At 38.0% G+C, this 19,046-nt stretch overlaps 1 protein-coding gene across 7 annotated transcripts in view; it reads left to right on the top strand.

The window, feature by feature from the left end:
- The window catches only part of Eif4g3 (eukaryotic translation initiation factor 4 gamma, 3), a gene marked incomplete at its 5' end in the record, with an annotated part of 297,239 nt that extends 281,437 nt beyond the window's left edge, over nucleotides 1–15,802 (top strand). For all 7 annotated transcript variants that reach the window (XM_013519513.1, XM_013519514.1, XM_013519512.1 and 4 more), the window contains 4 exon segments: nucleotides 5,913–6,059; nucleotides 10,170–10,251; nucleotides 12,446–12,592; nucleotides 15,379–15,802. In XM_013519513.1, the coding sequence (XP_013374967.1) occupies nucleotides 5,913–6,059; nucleotides 10,170–10,251; nucleotides 12,446–12,592; nucleotides 15,379–15,560 (558 nt within the window).
- Nucleotides 15,803–19,046: the final 3,244 nt, after the last annotated feature.

Genomic DNA, 19,046 nt, shown 5'->3' with positions numbered 1-19,046 from the left:
ATAAAATACATTTGGGAGTATTCCTCCCATAACAATAAGGATCAGCCTAAAACATAATTTGTGATACATTGTTGGGCACATAGAAAGTGAACAGGTTTTTTTCCAAGAGACAGAAAGAATGAGGGAGAAAGGAATAAGCCAGAAGTAAAACCTGCACTGTGAACAGTAAGCATATATGGAGGGCATGTGACCTGAAGAACATGTTGGCCAATGGACAAATACCATTATAAGTGTTGCCAGAGATCATAGAGGAAGTTTAACTGGTTCCAGTGTAGTGTTAGGCTGACTGGCAGAAAAACCAAGCCAAAATGCTCTTTGGAGAAAATATCCTTAACTTAGATTTCACATACAAACACTTCCTTTTTTTTAAACGTATGCATATTATCTAAATATATGAGTTAACGCAGAGTTCATTCAACATCCAGTGAAACAAGTAACTGTGAATGAGAGAGATTCATAAATGGTAAATGGTAGATTTGCACCTCAAAGTTTGAGGTAATGGAATTATCTGTTTCTCAGAATATAAAATAACCCTAGAGAAAAAGGAGGGAATTACAAAAATGGGCACACAACAAGAGACTAATCAGAATAACTATAGACATTTTCAAAAAAATAGAAACAACACAAAAAGCTAGGTAGAATTCTAAAATAGGATATTTGAAGGACAGAATGAGAAAGTCTAATGTATGTATAATTGGAATCCCACAAAGGAAATTAAATAAGTAGAAAGAGGCAATGTTTGAAAAGACTGTTATAGGCCAGACATGGTGGCACACACCTATAATCTCAGCACTCGGGAGGCTGAGGCAGGAGGATTGCCATGAGTTTGAGGCCAGCCTGGACTACACAGCAAGACCCTGCCTCAAAAAAAAAAAGAAAAAATTAAAAAAAACTTCGTAGTAAAACAAGGCAAGGCAGATGAGGAAGTAATAATCTCAAAGTGCTGAGTAAGCAGCATTTGGTTTAGAATGGTCTGTTCAGCTAACACTAAATGAAACAAAGTAATTACAAAAAGAAAGTAACAGATCAGAAATCAGTGAGACAGAACACAGAAAAGTCAGTGGAGTCCAAAGCCAGTTCTTTTTATTTGTTTGTTTGTTTGTTGAGACAAGGTCTGACTATATTGTTCAGGCTGCCTTGAACTCGCTGTCTGAGTATAGCCTGGCCTCATACTCACCATGATCTTCCCACCTTGGTCTCCTAAGTGCTGGGATTACAGGCATGTACCACCACACCCAGTGTCAAAACTGGTTCTTTGAGAAGACAGAATTGATAAGCCTCTACCTAGACTGATCAGAGACAAATAAATAAATAAATAAAAGAGAAGACACAAATTACAAATAATAAGGATGAAAAAGGTGATAACTACAAATTTTGTACATAAAAGTAGATAAGGAGGGGCTGGGGATTTAGCTCAGCGGCAAAAGCGCCTGCCTGGCAAGCGCAAGGTCGTGAGTTCGGTTCCCGGTACCAGAGAAAAACAAACAAACAAAAAAAAGTAGATAAGGAAATTATATGAATAATCTTTATGCTACTAAATTCAATCTAATAGGAAAGAATGACTTTCTTGAAAGGTATGAAATACTCTCAAGATGCTATAAGTAACTTGAATACTAGTTAAGAAATTAGATTGCTAGTTTAAAATATTCCCACAGGAGCTGGGGATTTAGCTCAGTGGCACAGCGCCTGCCCGGCAAGTGCCAGGTCATGAGTTCGATCCCCAGTACCAGGAAAAAAAAAAAAATGTTCCCACAAAGAAAACCGCAGGCCCGTGGTTTTATTGGCAAATTCTAACAAACATTTAAAGAAAACATGGAACTAATTCAGCAAAGGAATTGTGTGCCAATTCTTCTAGAAAACTGAGAAACTACTTCCCAGAGCACTACATAAGACAAAACATTACTATACTACCAAAACCAAAGATGTTCTAAGAAAATTGGAAGCAATGTTTCTTGTTTACATAAAACTTTTTCTCAACAAAATGTTCAGAAATCAAGTGCAATTATATATAAAAGAGATAAGTATATGATAACACAGTAAGGTTCATCACAGGAATGTAAAGTTGGTTTCATATTCACAAATCAATATATGAATGGAATAGGGAAGATGGTGGAGTCCAAAGCTCCTACAATCCTCCACCATTGAAACAGCTGTTAAACTGGCCTGTCTGTTAGGATGCACTATTTGGGAACTGTGGAGTCTAGTCAAACATGTCCACAGTAGGGAAATTATATTAGTCACTTTCCCAACCCTGGAACAAAATACCCAACAGCACCAAATTAAAGGAAAAAAGATTCATTTTGCTCATGGTTTACAGAGGCTTCTGTCCGTGTTAAGCTGGCTCAGGGCAGAAGCAGCATGTTGGAGGGACATGGCATAGGAAAGTTGCTCAACCTATGGCAGTTAGGAAGCAAAGAGAGGAAGAAGGAGCCAAGATAAGAAAAAATACACTCTGCCAGGTCACACCCCCAGTGCTGCACATTTAGCAATGAACTCATGAATGGATTAATCCACTGAGAATAGCCCCACCTCTGAACACATGAGGCTTTTGGGGGGCTATTTTAGATTTAAACCATAACAGGAATTTTTGATGAGGAAAAATCTGGTAAATTTTGGTGAAATTTTGCATGGAACCTATCAGCCTCCATCCCTGTGGCAGACAGCCAGATAAATGGTAGCACATTGTTTTTAGTGCAGCTTGCTGATGCCAGGTTGCACAGTAAGAACCTTGTCTTTTGAGGATAGTTTTTTGATCTGTCTGGCTGTTGACTAAGAAACCAGTATCGGGGCTGGCTATGGTCTCAGCCCCTTCAAGCTGAAGTGACTTCCCAGGCTGTAGCTATCAAAGTATTTTTTAAAATACAGAATAGCTCTGCTGGTGTAGTGTAGTGGTGTCATGCAAGATTCCCATTTTGGGGCCAGGCATGGTGGTGCATGCCTGTAATCCCAGCACTTGGGAGGATCACCACAGGTTTAAATTCAGCTTGGGCTCCATAGTGAGTTCAAGTCTAGCCCAAACTGTACAGCAAGACTTGTCTCAAAAAAAAGAAAAAACTAGAGCATCTCTTCTTTTTCTTTCTCTTTTTCTCTTCTTATTGAGTCCAGGCATTCAGGCATATCTCAGTAATTTCAGTAAGTGACCACAGAGATTAAAACAAAAAAGAAAACCAGACTTCAGTGACCACACATGACAAAGAATGTAGTCCTTAAAAATAGGTTGGAGCCAGGCACGGTGGTACAGCCCTATAATCTCACCACTCTGGGAGGTTATAGTAGGAGGATGGCAAGTTCAAGCCCAGCCTGGGCAGCTTAGCAATTTAGAGAGACCCTTTCTCAAAATAAAAATTTTAAAAATGAGCTGAAGATATAGCTCAGTTCAAAAGGCCTGGGGTTCACAAGGTTCTAGGTTTGATTCCCAGTACTGCATGTAGGAAAAAAAATTTTCAAAGCAAGTGAGGCAGCAGGAAAGTATGGCTCATTTATGGGAAAAACTAAAGAAACTGACAGAGCTAGGCAAGTCCAAACAGTGGAAGTACTAGACCATAATTTACCTGTCTTACATATGCTTAAATTTCTGAAAAAAAACAGAAGGAAAAAGCTAAAGAAAATCAGGAGAACAATGTATGAACAAACAGAACAGCAATAAAGAAATGAGAATCAAAGTGGAGCCAGGTGTGCTGGCATGTCATGTGATCCTGGCTATTTGGGAGGCTGAGGCAGGAGAATCGCAAGTTGGAGGCAACTTAGTGAGGCCTTGTCTCTAAAAATGCCCTCTCAGAAAAGGAGACCAAAGCAAAGGGTATAGCTTAATGGTAGAGCACTTGCCTAGCATTTGTTTAATCTCAACCCACCCCATCCCCCATAAAAGATTACAAAGTGGAACTAAGTAAAGATTTTGGATCTGGAAAGTTACAGTAGCTGCAAAGTCAACAGACTTGAACATAGGGCAATTGGTATTGCTGGGTCTGAGCTGAAGGGAAAAATAATCAAGAAATGGACAGAACCTGTGGAACACACTCAAGCATACACATTAATTAGTCTTAGGAGAAGAAAGAGGCCGAAAAAGTATTTGAAGAAATAATGAGTGAATACTTCCAAATTTGCTTAAAGTTGTGATTCTACATATTCAGGACTGTTAAGGACCTCCAAGCAGAATAAACTCGAAGAGATCTACATTGGGACAGATGTAATAAAACTGTGCAAACTAAGACAAAGAAAATAAAAACATTCAAAGCTGCAAGAGAGAAGCAACTCCTCACATACAAAAAATCTTGAATAAGTATTAAGCATCAATTTCTCAGAAACCATGGAGGTCGCAAAGCAGTGGAATGTTTAAAGTGCTGAAAAGAAATTTTTCCAACTGAGAGTTCTAATTAACTGACAAAGTGTCCTTCGAAATTGAAAGAGAAATTAAGATTTAAAAATCTAGTTGGGGCCAGGGATATAGCTCAGTGGCACAGCTCCTGCCTGGCAAGCATGAGGTCGTGAGTTCTATTCCCGGTACCAAAAAAAAAAACCTGAAATTTAAAAAAAAATGTGAATAAAAATCTAGGCTGGGGCATGGTGGCTCATGCTGTTACCCCAGTGCTCAGGAGGATGAGGCAGGAGGATTGCTGAGTTCTAGGCAAGTGTGGACTACATAATGAGCTCAAGACCAGCCTGAACTACATAGCAAGACCCTGGGCTGGCCGTATAGGATAGTGTGGAATGCTTGCCAAACTTATGAGGCCCTAGGTTTAGTCCTCAGTATTGCAAGAATGAATGAATAGTAAAAGTGTACGTGTGTTGCCAGTTAGCCGGACCTGTAAGAAATGCTGGAGAGTTCCTTCAGGCTGCAGGAAACAATACTACAGCAACTCAAAGTTACACAAAGAAATGTCTCTGGTAGACATCACTACGTAGGTAAACATAAAAGCTAGTATTACTGTTCTTGTTTTCTAACTCCCTTGGTTTGCTATATGATTAAAAGACAAATCCATAACATAATAATTATAAATCTATGTTATGGCCCCCCGATGTATAAAGATATAAATTATGATAACGTAAAGCTGGTCCTTCATGTAATTACCATATGACTCAGGAGTTCCACTTGTAAGTTATATATAGTCAAGAGAAATAAAAATATGTGGCAATCCAGTTTATGGCAATTCAAATAAAACCGAAAATCAGATTCCAATTCAGTATCGAAATCTAAAGCACCTGCCTGGCAAGTGCAATGTCCTGAGTTTGATTCCCGGTACAAAATCTATATAGTTTTGACCAACTGCTCTGTGGTGATACGAATATTAAACCATAGATTTGCAGAAGGGAGTTAAATTGTACCCTGCCTAGGGCTTCCACCCAGTCCTAAAGAGCTGTCTCAACTCAAAGCAAGATTTAAGTCAAAATGAAGCTCAGAATGGTTAGGAGGAAAGCATACCATAGCCAGAGAGACAATCCTACTGAGTTTGTTTGTTTGTGCTTTTGGGGGCGCTTAAGGAGAGATTGTTGCTCTTATCAGAAGCAGATGCATGTTATGAAAAGTTGGAGAAATATTCAGAAAGACAGTGAAGTGACATTCTTTCAAAACCTAAGCTGCTGGCCCAGGGATATAACTCAGCAGCACAAGGGCCTGCCTGGTAAGCATGAGTTTGATTCCTGGTATGAAAAAAAAAAAAACCTAAGCTACTGATTATTTTGATCTCATGTAAAGTAGAAGGTATGGGGCCAGGGATATAGCTCAGCGGCACAAGTGCCTGCCTGGCAAGTTCAGGGTTCTGAGTTCAGTTCCAGGTACCAAAAAATTAATTAATTATTTAACTAATTACTTAATCAAAAAATAAAGTAGAAGATATGTCCATGGCTTTTTTTTTCCTCTCAGGATGACAATAATATTAAACTATATTAATGTGTTTTAACATTTCATGTTTCAGAAGTTGGACTTTTTAGAGTCTGACAGTTCCTGTTCCTCCGAAGCACTTTCAAAGAAAGAACTCTCTGCTGACGAGTTGTATCAGCGCCTCGAGAAACTCATTATTGAGGAGAAAGCAAATGATGAGCAGATCTTTGACTGGGTAGAGGTATACAGACTACGTCACTCTCTCTGCGCACTCTGCCAAAATGAGGCTGTGGGGTCCTCTCCTCACGTACCATACCCTTTCATTTCATGAGTTTCTAACATTAGTGACAATTAGCTCTTACATGTGTATATTTTAAGGTTATTCTATTTTTACAAAATTTCACAGGCTTTTATAAATCAAGTAAGAAATTTAGAACAAAAGCCATTCTCTGTCATTAGTTTAGGGTATAGTCTATATTTTATCCTTTAAATACTATCCTAAGTAAAGTTAATAAGCAATTTGTAATTACTATGAAATATATTGGCCTACATTTTCATAGAAAGGGCTCCTTCTGGAAATTTTATGCTTTATTTATCTTGTGCTATAGAATATTTGTTTGTTGAGACAAGGTCTTACCATGTAGTTCAGGCTGGCCTTTAACTGCCTAGTAGTAGCCCAGGCTGGCCTCAGACCTTTGGCAATCCTCCTGTCTTAGCAGTGTCCCAAGTGCTGGGATTATAGGCATGTGTTTCCTTGCCTGGAAGTTACATAGCTTTTAAATAATTGTAACAGCCTACCATTGAATCTCTATCTTCCTTTCTAGGTTGGTTTTGGGTTTGGTTTTTTGTTTGTTTTTTTTAATCTTTGTAACCAGACAGTTGGTGCCAAAAATAGCCTGGATTTTCCGCATCTCTCTCAAAGGACATGTGCAAACTGAGCCTTATCCCCAGATACACTCCAACAGTGTAGGGCAAGTGGTATATTGCAGTTTTTATTTTGGACTCTGTGCTTCTGGCAGCCTTAGCACACTGAACTCAAACTGCTTTGTCAGCCACGAATACAAGCTCGTTTATATTCTCTAGCTTTGCTATTTCTCTTCCTTAACATGAGCGTTTGCTTTTTGAACCAAAATGGAGGTTTTTTAAAATGTATATGTTTGCCAGGCTTGATGGCACATGCCTGTAATCCCAGCACTCGGGAGGTGGAGGCAAGAGGATCACCATAAGTTCTATTAGGCCAGCTTCAGCTACATGAATTCAAGGCCAGCCCTCATTACATATTGAGACTCTGTCTCAAAAACAAATTAAAATTAATTTTTTTTTAAAAACCCATGTTTATGTTTACCTTCTTCAATTAGATACTTTTTTTAATATGTGTGTACATTTTGGATTCTGGCTTGGATCTAAGATTAGCTTGCCATCTTTTTCACTTTGCATCATACATTCATTAATATGTCAACCTTTTTCCTCATCCAAGTTATGGATAATATGTATGAATAGGTAGGACCAAGGACAAAGTAATATACCTTCAGGAACCAGTTGCCACCCCAGCTGCTACCCTGTGGACACTTCTGGCTGTTAACCTCTTCATTATTATTTCACATTCACTGTTCTATTGTCTAGTTCTCCTTGTCATCTCACCCACAAGGGAATATCTATCACTAGATAACTCTCATCAAATCCCTTGCTGAAGTCTAGAGAAGTTATGTCTAGAGCTGTCTGAGCTACTAAATACTAATTAAATCAAGAAGAAAAGGTGGTTTTAACATAGCTTACTTTTTGGTGAGTTTTATTTCTCTTAGTGTAACCATCTCTTTCCTAAAACTGCTTCTGGGTTTTTTTTGAGACAGCATCTGGCTATTTAGTTCAGGCTGGTCTTGAACTAATAGCAATCCTCCTGCCTCAGCCTTCCAAGCCTCCATGCTCAGCTCTTTCCTAAAACTTTTAAACTATTCATCTGATAGTTTAGTCTTAAATTCGCGACAGGGTCAGCACTAGGCTTTCCAGTATGTTCACTAGAATATTCCAGATGCTTTTTTCTTTGAAAGTCAGGTCACTGCATATGTAGTACTGTTCATTTTCTCCATGATTTTATATAGATCATCATTTCAATAATTTGGTATTTTATTTTTTCATGCATTGCAAATAATGCTATTTTTACCTCTTCACCCATATCAGCCTTCACTTTTTTATATCAGTATTTATATTGTGTAGTCCATACCAGCAGTTGATGCACCTTATCAAAAAAACCAGGTGTAGTGGTAAATCCCTATAATCCCAGCTTTGTGAGAGATGAGGCAAGAAGATCCAAAGTTCTAGCCCACTGTAGGCAACTTGCAAGACCCTGACTCAGAATTTAAATAGAACTCACAATGAGTGTATCCATTGTGTATCACAATAAATGTCTAAAATTAAAAATGTAAAAGAAAAAAGAGAAAAAGAAAAATGTACTGGGAATATAGTTCAGTCTGAAAACTCCCAGTTCAATTCCCAATACTGCACAAAAGAAAAAGACAATGGGTAAATTCTACCAACTGTAAATTGTACCTAATAAAGAATTTTTTTTAAGGAAAGGACAAAAACATTAATAGTAGTTAATTCCCAATACGCAGAGGTGTTGGTTGCTCTGTATCTAACACCAGCATTATATAACTCTGACATTAAAAGTTCCATCTTCCTTTTTTGCTCTTTTTTTGTTAACATTTTTGCTTAGTCTATATTCTTACTACTTCAGGTCTGATCTCTTGGATACTAGAATTAAATTGTTTGGCTCTATTTGATAGAAGAAATACACGGGGATTTTTTTGTCGGGGGTGCTGCGGATTGAACCCAGGACCTTTGCGCTGAGCTATATCTCCGGGTCCTCTCCCTGCCTCTTTGAGACAGGATCTCACTAAGTGTTTCAGCCAGACTCTCAGCTATTACTCAAAAATAAAGCAGAAGTAACTCTTTGAGCTTAGACCAGCCTGCCTTCAACCCAAATCAGATTATTTTAAAGGATGTGTAAAGCGACACATAAATTGTCATGAAACCTCCCATGTATGGAATTTAGGAGCCTTCTCCCACCTGTAGCCCCTCAGCTTCGGGACTGGTACCACATATTTCTGTTCTGTGGCAAGAACTGGTCATGAACTCTCACTGTACCATAGTGTTCTATGCTAATTCAGAGTAAGATGATCTATGCAAGTAGCCACTGTGCTGTTGTCCCAGAAGTGGTCATCAGTACTGGTATCCCACAGAGCTGGCCATCTGACTCAAAACTGCTCTGCATTTAGTTCCCAGAAGCTACCCAAGTGATGTTGGAGCTTAGGTATTTGAAAGCTAGCTGATTTGCCTCTGTTCAAAAATTCATCAATACTGGGCTGGATGTGTAGCCCAGTTGTGGAGCACTTACCTAACAAGTTTGAGACCCTGGTCCAATCTCCACCACCTACCCCCTAAAATCAACACTAATCTTATCTCTAAATATCTTTGAAATTCTTTGCTTTCTAACACAGAAGTTTATAAAAGACATTTTCAGTTTTTCCTGGTCAGTCATTTAAAGACTGACTCATTGGAAAATGCCATGCCATGCCATGCCATTAAAAGAACCTGGTCTAAGTGTTAAATCAGTAAACCGGCATAAAGAATATGAACTTTGAGAAGTATTTGCAATACCTGTCTAGAAAATACGTTCTTTTGTTTTTCTGCTATACATCTGGCTTAGTATAGTGTATTACAGCAGCAACAAGGTGAATAAAGTTAATTTGGGGGGCATTTTTAATCTACTTCACATCTCTAAGAGGATTTTTTCCTTGCCGTCCTTAGAAAACAATTTCTTATCACCTGAAGGGTTTTTTTAGGGCAATGCTTGAGATTAAGCTTTAATTCAATTAAAATTAAAATAAAAGAGCAGTGTTAGCACAAATACAAACAGCTGCACGGTACTGAGAAAGAGTGGCCTTTAAAATATACTGCAGCTATGCTATATTTTAGTTACTCCTAAATTAATAGACTTGGATAGATCATCTTAGTATGAATTACTTACTGAAGAATAAAGTTCTGAAATGGTTGTTCTTCCAAATGTACATAGCACGTAACACTATAATTGAGCAGAAAATAGCAGTACTATAATAAGCACCCTAAAACCTAAGTACTGCTACTTAGAACATTTTCACATAAAATGGCAGCAACTAAGCTATTTTAAAATGAATTGAATGCTTAATTTTTCTATGGATTTGCAAAAATGTGACTACCTCTGCCCTTAGTACCAGATTAGCCCTGTTTTGGGGAAAGTAAATTTCTCTGGTGTGTAAGAATACCTTTAACTGTTTGGGTTTTTTTGTTTTGTGTTTTTTTTTTTCAACTTCAGGCTAATCTAGATGAGAACCAAATGAGTTCACCTACATTCCTTAGAGCTTTAATGACAGCTGTTTGTAAAGCAGCTATTATAGGTAAGTGACATTTTCTGAAAGCAGCTTTTAACATCTGAAATCCTTATTATGTCAGCTACTGATTATATGGTCTCACTTTATATATTGTCTTCAAAACTTGCCCTGTATAGCTCAGTTGCTATGCAAATGGTTAGCATTTCTGCCTGCACTTCCTGTTTGTCTCAGTCATAGGGACAAGTAGTTTCTCTGCCTGTAAAGAATCTGGATCTACTACTGTATACCTTGTGTTCTCCACTGCAACAAAGTTGTTACATGTTCCTTGGATTTTTTTTTCGCTACATTGTGTGTAGCTTTTTCCTAACTTTTACACCTCCATCATTCAAGGCCACCTCTTTCTTCCCTTCATGGGTTATAAAGAATAGATTGAATATTCTTAACCTATTCTCAAAGGAGGGCTGTTCCCATCAGAAAAGTCATTGTATGTGAATACCTATGTGAGGAAAGAAAATACCAACAGTTTCTCCTGTTCTTTGGTGAATTTATTTTGTATGACAGTTTTATTGATTGTTTATTAATTACATAAATAAACAGAATTGGTTGAAACTCTAAATATTCCAAGTTTTATACAGTATTTAATGATGTTTAATGAGGATATCTCCTTAGCCTCAGATGGAAATCCACATTTCTTTGACTTAAGTTGGGGGGGGGAATCCATCAGCTGAAGATTGTCTCAAAATTTCTGTCTTTGTCATTTCAGACAAATTCAAGCTATTCATTAAATAGCTTTAGCTAGGTGCGGTAGCACATGCCTGTAATCCCTAGCATCCAGAAAAAAGAAACTAATCTGTACTTCATAACTTAAACAGAATAAAAAGACACCTTACACAGCTTTGTACCTCTTGGCACTGAGGAAACTTTTCTCAGTCCCTTTGTATATGCCTTTTCCTCAAAAGACTTACATTAGGTATGTTTTTTGCCGCTGTCACAATTAGCCCTTATCCTCCTCATAATAATACAATGGTCCCAACTCTCAACACTTCTGAATTGACATTTTCCCTTTTCTCATGTGTGTGTGTCTCTGTTTCTGCATATGTCTGTATGTGTGTGTCTGGTGATTCCAGGATTGAACCCAAGGCCTAATGCATGTGTGCCAAGCACCCTAACACTGTTACACCACCCAATCCCTAATTTCCTTTTTGGATGTTTCTTTTTAAGAGACTCACTTGAATTCATACTTCATTTTGATTAATGATATTTGTGATGGCAAATCATAATTATATCGTTTTATGGGTACAGTATGATGTCTTGCTAGAGGTATGTTAGCTTTCCATTACTGTAACAAAATAACTGGGAAAATCAAAGGGAGGAAAGATACATTTTGGATTATGGCACTAGAGGTTTTAGTCAACAGTTGCTTGGTTTTCATTGCTTTGGGCCTGTGACAAGGCAGAACATCATGGTGTCAATCACACAGTGAAGCAAAATGGCTTACCTCATGACATCTGGGAAGTAGAAAGAGGAGGGAAGTAAAGTCCTAATACAACCTTCAAGGGTGCCTTCCCAATGACATAGTTCCCGTCTACCAAACCCCACCTCTTTATATTGCCACTACTTCCTAAGAACACTACAGCCTAGCATCCAGCACATGGGACTTCGGGGGACACTTCAGATCCAAACTATAACAAGGTGTCTACAATGCAGAATGGTTAATTCAAACTAATGAACAAATCTATCACCTTTTTTATTTTTGGTACTGGGAAACAAACTCATGTCCTCAGGCTTATGTGGCAGGCACTGTCCCCCTGAGCTATATCCCCAGCCCACACCATCTTTTTTATATTGAGGCATTTGATGTTGATTTTGTAGGCTTTCATAGAACTACTGTCACTATTTCATTATAATTAAAAATAAGTAATTGAGTTCACTACTCTTGAGGGAAACCCACAACTCGAAATGCATTTCCTCTCCATGTCTTTTTTTCTTTTTGGTACCAGGAATCAAACTCAGGACCTTGTGTTTGCCAGGCAGGTGCTATGCCGCTGAGCTGTATCCCCAGCCTCACCATGTCTTTTACTATTTCTGAGAAAACATCCCATTAAAAATATCAGAGCATTTGGATTTCAAAAATCTTGCCTTGACCTTCTTAACCACCTTTTCCCTTACAGAATCCTGTGGGTTTTTGTGTATTTAGACAATTGGAAATGGTTCTGTGCTAACTCCTTAAATGTAATACTAATTCTTCTATCACCTCTAGCTGATTCTTCTACCTTCAGAGTAGACACTGCTGTTATCAAGCAGAGAGTGCCGATCTTACTCAAGTACCTGGACTCAGATACAGAGAAGGAACTGCAAGCACTTTATGCACTACAAGCATCAGTAGTAAAACTTGATCAACCTGCCAGTAAGTTTACCTTTATTAACCAATGGGTGAGACTTATCGGGGCCACGACTTCAGAGATGACTGGAGGTTTGAAGATAGAAAATAGAAGAATCAGTAATCACTAGTAACAAAAACTGAAATAACCAATGACTTTAACTTTTTTTTTTTTGAGATAAGGGTCTTTTTCTTAGACCAGTTTTAAACTTTTAGGTTCAAGCAGCCCTCCTACCTCAGCCTCCCCAGTAGCTGGAATTGCAGGCGTGCACCACTGCACCCAGCAGAGAGGTTTGTTTTTTATTTATTAATTATTTTTTAAAATTTATTTATTTATCTTTAGACAGGACCTCTCTGTGTTGTGCAGGCTGGTCTCAAGCTCCCAAACTCAAGTGATCCTCTTGCCTCCACCTCCAGAGTAGCTAGAAGTATAGGCAGTGCCTCTGTACCCAACTCCAAATCTGAAGTTTTGTTGTATTTGTACAAGAGATTTAATTGTTATTCTAGGGCAAGTCTGACAAAACTTTCTGCAGTGATGGAAATGTAGAGGTGCCATTCAGTATGGTAACCCATAAACCACAGTTCACATAAATGTGGCTGTTATGATTGAGGAACTGAATTTTTCTTTTTCTTAAATTTAAATAGCCACATGTGGCTAGTGGCTAGCGTATGAGACAGCAAAGATCTGGGGAATAAAAATGGCCAGTGGTCTTGAGGATGATACTCTGCAAGAGCCTTAGGTATCTGACAAAATCCCTACTATTAACTGTGGTGTATTTACCAAGGCATTGTAGAATACTTTCCAGGTTAAAAGTTAACATTAATTCTTGGCTAACCAGACCAAAAAACTAAGGTCAACTGCACTCTCAAGTTTTAGTGATACTGCTTAATTAAGGAATTCTATTAAATCTTGAAGATTTTACTGCAGTTTGTGGAAAGCAGGGGTATATGGTTAACTGAGAGATGATAGCAATGAAGTTCTTAGGCACTTCCTTAGGTTATGGGTTTTGCTAAATTCTCCTTCTAGTGCTTCTGAATCCCTTTGGATGTGCAAGAGTTGAAATAAACTATCCTCAAAGTGTGTAAGTGAAGAGACATACAAATCTGAATCAGCAACTTTGTTTTCCTTCTCTCAAGGTCTTTGAAAGGTCGTGTAACAACATGGGGTTTTTTTCTATATTGTTATATGGTGGGTATGCTAACTTTTCAAATGAGATGGTCAAGTGGTTGGATGAAATTGACAGCAGTGTGCTCAAATTAAAGTAATTGAAATTACTAATTTCAGTAGTCCCTGGAGAGCTATTTAGTTCTAGATTCCATTTTCCTATAAACCACCTAGGGCTTACAGGATGCAAACCGATTTTTCCAGGCATAGTAGCACACTCCTATAATCCCAGTTCTCTGGAGTCTGAGGCAGGAGGGTCACAATTGCAAGGCCAGCCTGAGCAATTTAGCAAGCCCCAGACAGCATCTCCAAATAGAGTAATAAAGTAGATCAGTTCTCCCTGGGTCCAATCCTCAAGACTACCAAAAAATGTGATTTCAATGTTAGCTTTTCTAACATAAATACGAAGATAAATCTAAAGAACAATTTCATATGACTCATTCTAAACCTAACATTCGTTTATTCTGTTGCCCCCCTCCACTAATATGAATCAGAGAGCTGACTGTAAATGTATAAGAGCTCATCCTGAAGAAATGTCTTTTTGGGGGGCTGGGGATTGAACCCAGGATCTTGTACATGCTCAGCAATTGTTTACCACTGAGCTAAAACTGAGTCCTAAGGAATTTGTTATAAAAATATACAAATGTAATCTCTATTGTGACTTAATTATCTCTACTGACTTTCTCTCTTTTAAACATTAGGTTTCCACTGTGAGAGCAAAACAAAATTACTAAAGACAGCTTAGACATTTAAAACAGCAAATAATTTTTCACAGGATAAAATCTAGATAAGATAGCTTTTGCCTATGCTCTCCATATGAATTATCACTATTTGCTTTTCTTTTTTTTTGTTGTTTTTTTGTTTTTTTCCGGTACCGGGAACTGAACTCACGACCTTGAGCTTGCCAGGCAGGCGCTGTGCCACTGACCTAAATCCCCAGCCCCACCATTTGTTTTTCTTTCCATTTTGTGACAGGGTCTTGCTAAGTTGCTTAAGTTGCCAGGCTGGACTCAAACTTTCAGTCTTCCTACCTCAGCCTCCAAGAAATCTAGGATTGTAGGTGTGCACCATCTCACTTGGCTAAGCTTTTCCACTTTTAAAACATAGTATTAGGAAGGAGAATCAGTATAACCTGCCTTTTCCTCCTAAAATCTATAAAAATAATACAGTACTTCAGACTTTCAAACAATGAAGAAAGGTAAAGAAAGTAAAAAGTTACTCTTACACTTAACTTTTTTAAAGCTTGGATTTTTTTGAGACAGGGTCTCACTTTGTAGTGTGGGCTGGCCTTGATCTCACTGTGTACCCCAGGCTGGTCTCAAATTTGCAGCATTCCTCCTGCCTCAGTCTCCCAAGTGCTGGGATCACAGGTGTGCACCACCAGACCTGGCCATGGATTGAGAAATACATAATATAAAATAGATTGAACATTATTCAAATTGAATAAAATAATAGGAATAAAAATAATTTGGACTTCTTAAGAAACATCTTTTCCTCTTATGATGCTATCAAAAGTGAATAAGATGAATTGACCTAGATGCTCTTGCGTAGGACAATGAATGTCATCGTTCATTCATTCATTCATTCATTCCTTTTCCTCACAACTGTAGTGCTCCAAAACCCATGGCTTATTTTTCCCATCTTCCAGATTTGCTCCGGATGTTCTTTGATTGCCTATATGATGAGGAGGTGATATCTGAGGATGCCTTCTACAAATGGGAGAGCAGCAAGGACCCTGCAGAGCAAAATGGGAAGGGCGTGGCCCTGAAATCTGTCACAGCATTTTTCACATGGCTGAGGGAAGCAGAAGAGGAGTCTGAGGATAACTAAAACTTCAAATACACAAAGCAAAACAAAAGAAACAACTTAAGTATTTTTTTAAAAGAGTTTTACGTCTTCGCCAATCACAGTGCAGCAAGGCCAATTCTCACAGAAACCCCCATATGTGCACGAGTGGGAGGGGGAAAGAGAAAAAGGTGATCATGGAGGAAAAAGGTACTGGAAACAAGTAAACTTCAAACCTGAGGGCGGGAGCACTAAAACCAAAATACATGTATTATTTATAGAAAATATTTTCTGTTTTAATCTTTTCTTTTTAAACAAGGACTCATACTTTAAAAAAATATGTTTAGCAAAAAAAAAAAAAAAAAAATGAGAACTCTTAATTTATTTTAAGGACTGCAAATGCCAGTGTGTAATTTTTTAATTTGCAGTTTCTGTAAACAACTTGTATAATAGAAAAACAGAGAAATAAATTTCCCTCCCCTTCAGATGCACCTGTTTGTTTTAAGGCATAGTAGTTAGTCCAGATTTGAGAAGGTTTGGGGTGAACAAAGTAAGAAAGGTTTTTTTTTCTTTTTTTTTTTTTTCTGGCATCAAATCTTCTGCCTGCCTCTCAGTTTGCTTCAGAAAAAAAAAAAAATCACAATAGTAATTAAAACATACATAACCTTGGGACAGAAGGAAATGCTGTGGACCAGAGAACTCCAAGAATTGTTCAAAAAAGTGCTACCCTGGAAAAAGTACTCTTAATACTTTTGAAATCTTTAGAGCAACTTTAAGGCTTGTAAATACATAGAACAAATATTTAAAAAAAAAAAAAAAGAAATTGACTCAGTACTATTTCTTTTCACTTTCAAAATATAAAGAACAAAATAAAGACAAACATTGCAAGTTTAAAAGAAAGTAGAGCGACTTCTCCTTTTGCCAGCTGCTGCATGTACGCCAACAGGTATTGTCTGGCCGTCTTTGCCTTCTCCAAGTCACTCCTGAGGAGCGTGTTGGGGTTGGAGGGTTGTGTGTACGAGTGTGCGTGTGTGTGTGTGTGTGTGTGTGTGTAGTGGGAAAATGTAAGCTACTGCATTAGTAGGGAGGACACCTGTGGGAGTCTAGAAAAAAATTTCCAACAGCAGCTAAAGATATATTTGGGGTAAAAACAAACCAAAGGCTATGGTGTTTTTTGTTTTTCTTGGTTTTTTTCTTCTTTTTTTCTTTTTTCTTTTGAAACAGGGTCTCACTATGCAGTTCAAGCTGACCTTGAACTCAGTGTGTAGCCCCGGCTGGCCTTGAACTCAGTCTCCCAAGTGCTGGGATTACAAGCATGTTCCACCACACCTGGCACAAGGCAATTTCAAATAATTCAAGTGTTCCACTTAATGTCTCAGGTCTAAGGATACTAACTCACAATTCACTTTGAGACTACTACTACCATTGATTTAAAAACCTCCCATCAGTTGCCTGCAATATTTTAAAAATCCAAAGATAACCTTCTAAAGCATGAGAAAAAAAAACAAAACTAACCTACATTATGTTATTTGGTGGGGATGGGGTTTAAGACCAAACCAGTTACTATCTCTACTTAATGAAGAAATCCTGGCTGCTCCCAAAATAAAGTTTTTATTTTTTTATCTTGATAACAACAGCTTCTGCTGGCTTCCATCTCTAAGGAAATATCTGTAATGAGAGACTTGGCAAGACTTGTGAAGTTGAAAAACAGAATAGTCCATAGTAACAACAGGATTTTCTTGAGAGTAGTTGTATACAGTAGAGAACCCTGCTTTGGAACCCAGAGAGTCCATTCCTTGGTGGTGAAGAAGGGGTGTCCTGAAAGTCCCATAGCAGGCATGTGACAGTATCCGTCAATGGCTATTGACCAGGAAAGAACCTCAGACAGTAGAAATGGGCTATCCACCAGTACAGTAGATGTTAGGGACAAGTGTTGGGAATGGAAGAAAAAGAAAAAATACTTTAGAAAAAGGGCTAAAGGATTGAAGGGATCTTAACCTGTAGTACAGTAACAAATAATATTTGAAATCTCACCTATAGCAACTAGTGTAGTGAAAAGATAAACTTTGACTATCATGGAATGTTCAGTAGGATTAGAAGTGTTAGGTAAAGGCAAAATATGAGCAAAATAAAGACAACTGATCCCCATTCATATCAGTTGAACTGATCCCCATTCATATCAGTTGAACTGCAATTCGTTGTCATGATTCCCACCTTCATAGTTTCCTTATTAGAAAGCAGGGTTTGGTAGGTTTTGTTTTAAAGTAATGTGTAACACTGCCAGCATTGCCATGCCTGTACTCCTTTCAGGATACAACCAAAGTTCTTCCACCAATTTTGGCTTTGCAAGCAGGTCCAGTACCTCCTAATTTATTAACTAGAATATTTATACCTATATTCAAACAAACTTACAGCTTTTCAGTAATTTAAAGTCTTGTCATTTCTAATCAAGCAAAGGAAAATGATACCAGTTTTCAAAATTTATGTTAGATTCTTGCATAGAAATATAAACCACTTCTCAGCTGCATCATGAACTAGTTTTATTAAGCAGATACTTAATAGCCTGAAGGTTTAGCTCAGCGGTGGAGCATGTCTTGAGCATGGGGGAGGACTTGTGTTTCATTCTTCTTTTAAATACTGATCATCTAATGTGTAGTAGGTATAGAGGGGATAACAGTGACCAAAGCCATCTTTGGCCTTATGACTCATGTTCTTTAAGGAAATGGAAAGCTAAAGGTTAACATTGCATCATCCTACCCACTAAGAAGTGTCTGTCTCTTATTGTAGCATACCACAGGCCTGCATATCCTGCAGGAATTTAGGCAGAAATGCACTACATGCTCACTGGTTTCAGATAGCACACATACCCCTTTTATTCTAGTTTTGAGAATAACTCCCCCCAAAAAACATAACTGTGTATAACCAAGATATGAGATGATTTATATGTCAAAGAAGCTTTGGAGAATAACATGCTAAATGTTTTTTTAAATGTTTTGTTTTGAAATTTCACACTTAAAAGTTGCAGATTTTATAGAGTTCCATGTATCTCTCATCCACACAGACTGCCTTAGAGTATTTGTCAAAACTATGAAACCAGCATTAGTACATTGATATTATCTAAGCTCTAGACTATTCACATTAGCACTTATGTCCCTTTCCTGGCCCAAGATGCAATCCAGGCTACTATATTGCGTTTATCATCGTGTCTCCTTTGTGTCCTCAGGCCTTAGGCAGTTTAGTCTTTGTTTTTCATAACCTTGACAATTTTGAATAATGATGTGTTTTACACAACATCCCTCAATTTAGGCTTATCCAGTATTTTTCTCATTAAATTGGGGTTACAGATTTGAGGCAAAAATGCTACATAAGTGTCTCAGTTACTTCTCTCTCATTGCTGAGACGAAATATCTGATGCCCAAAATTAAGGAAGGAAAGGTTCATTTAGCATACTGTTGTTGGAGGTTTCACTGTATAATCAGCTGGCTCCAAGGCAGGGTGGCAGGGCACAGGGGCAACACTTCAAGGTCACAC

Source organism: Chinchilla lanigera, unplaced genomic scaffold (assembly GCF_000276665.1).
Source record: "Chinchilla lanigera isolate Chin_1 unplaced genomic scaffold, ChiLan1.0 scaffold00051, whole genome shotgun sequence".
Classification (NCBI taxonomy): Eukaryota; Metazoa; Chordata; class Mammalia; order Rodentia; family Chinchillidae; genus Chinchilla; species Chinchilla lanigera.
This window is presented reverse-complemented; position numbering and strand designations above follow the sequence as displayed.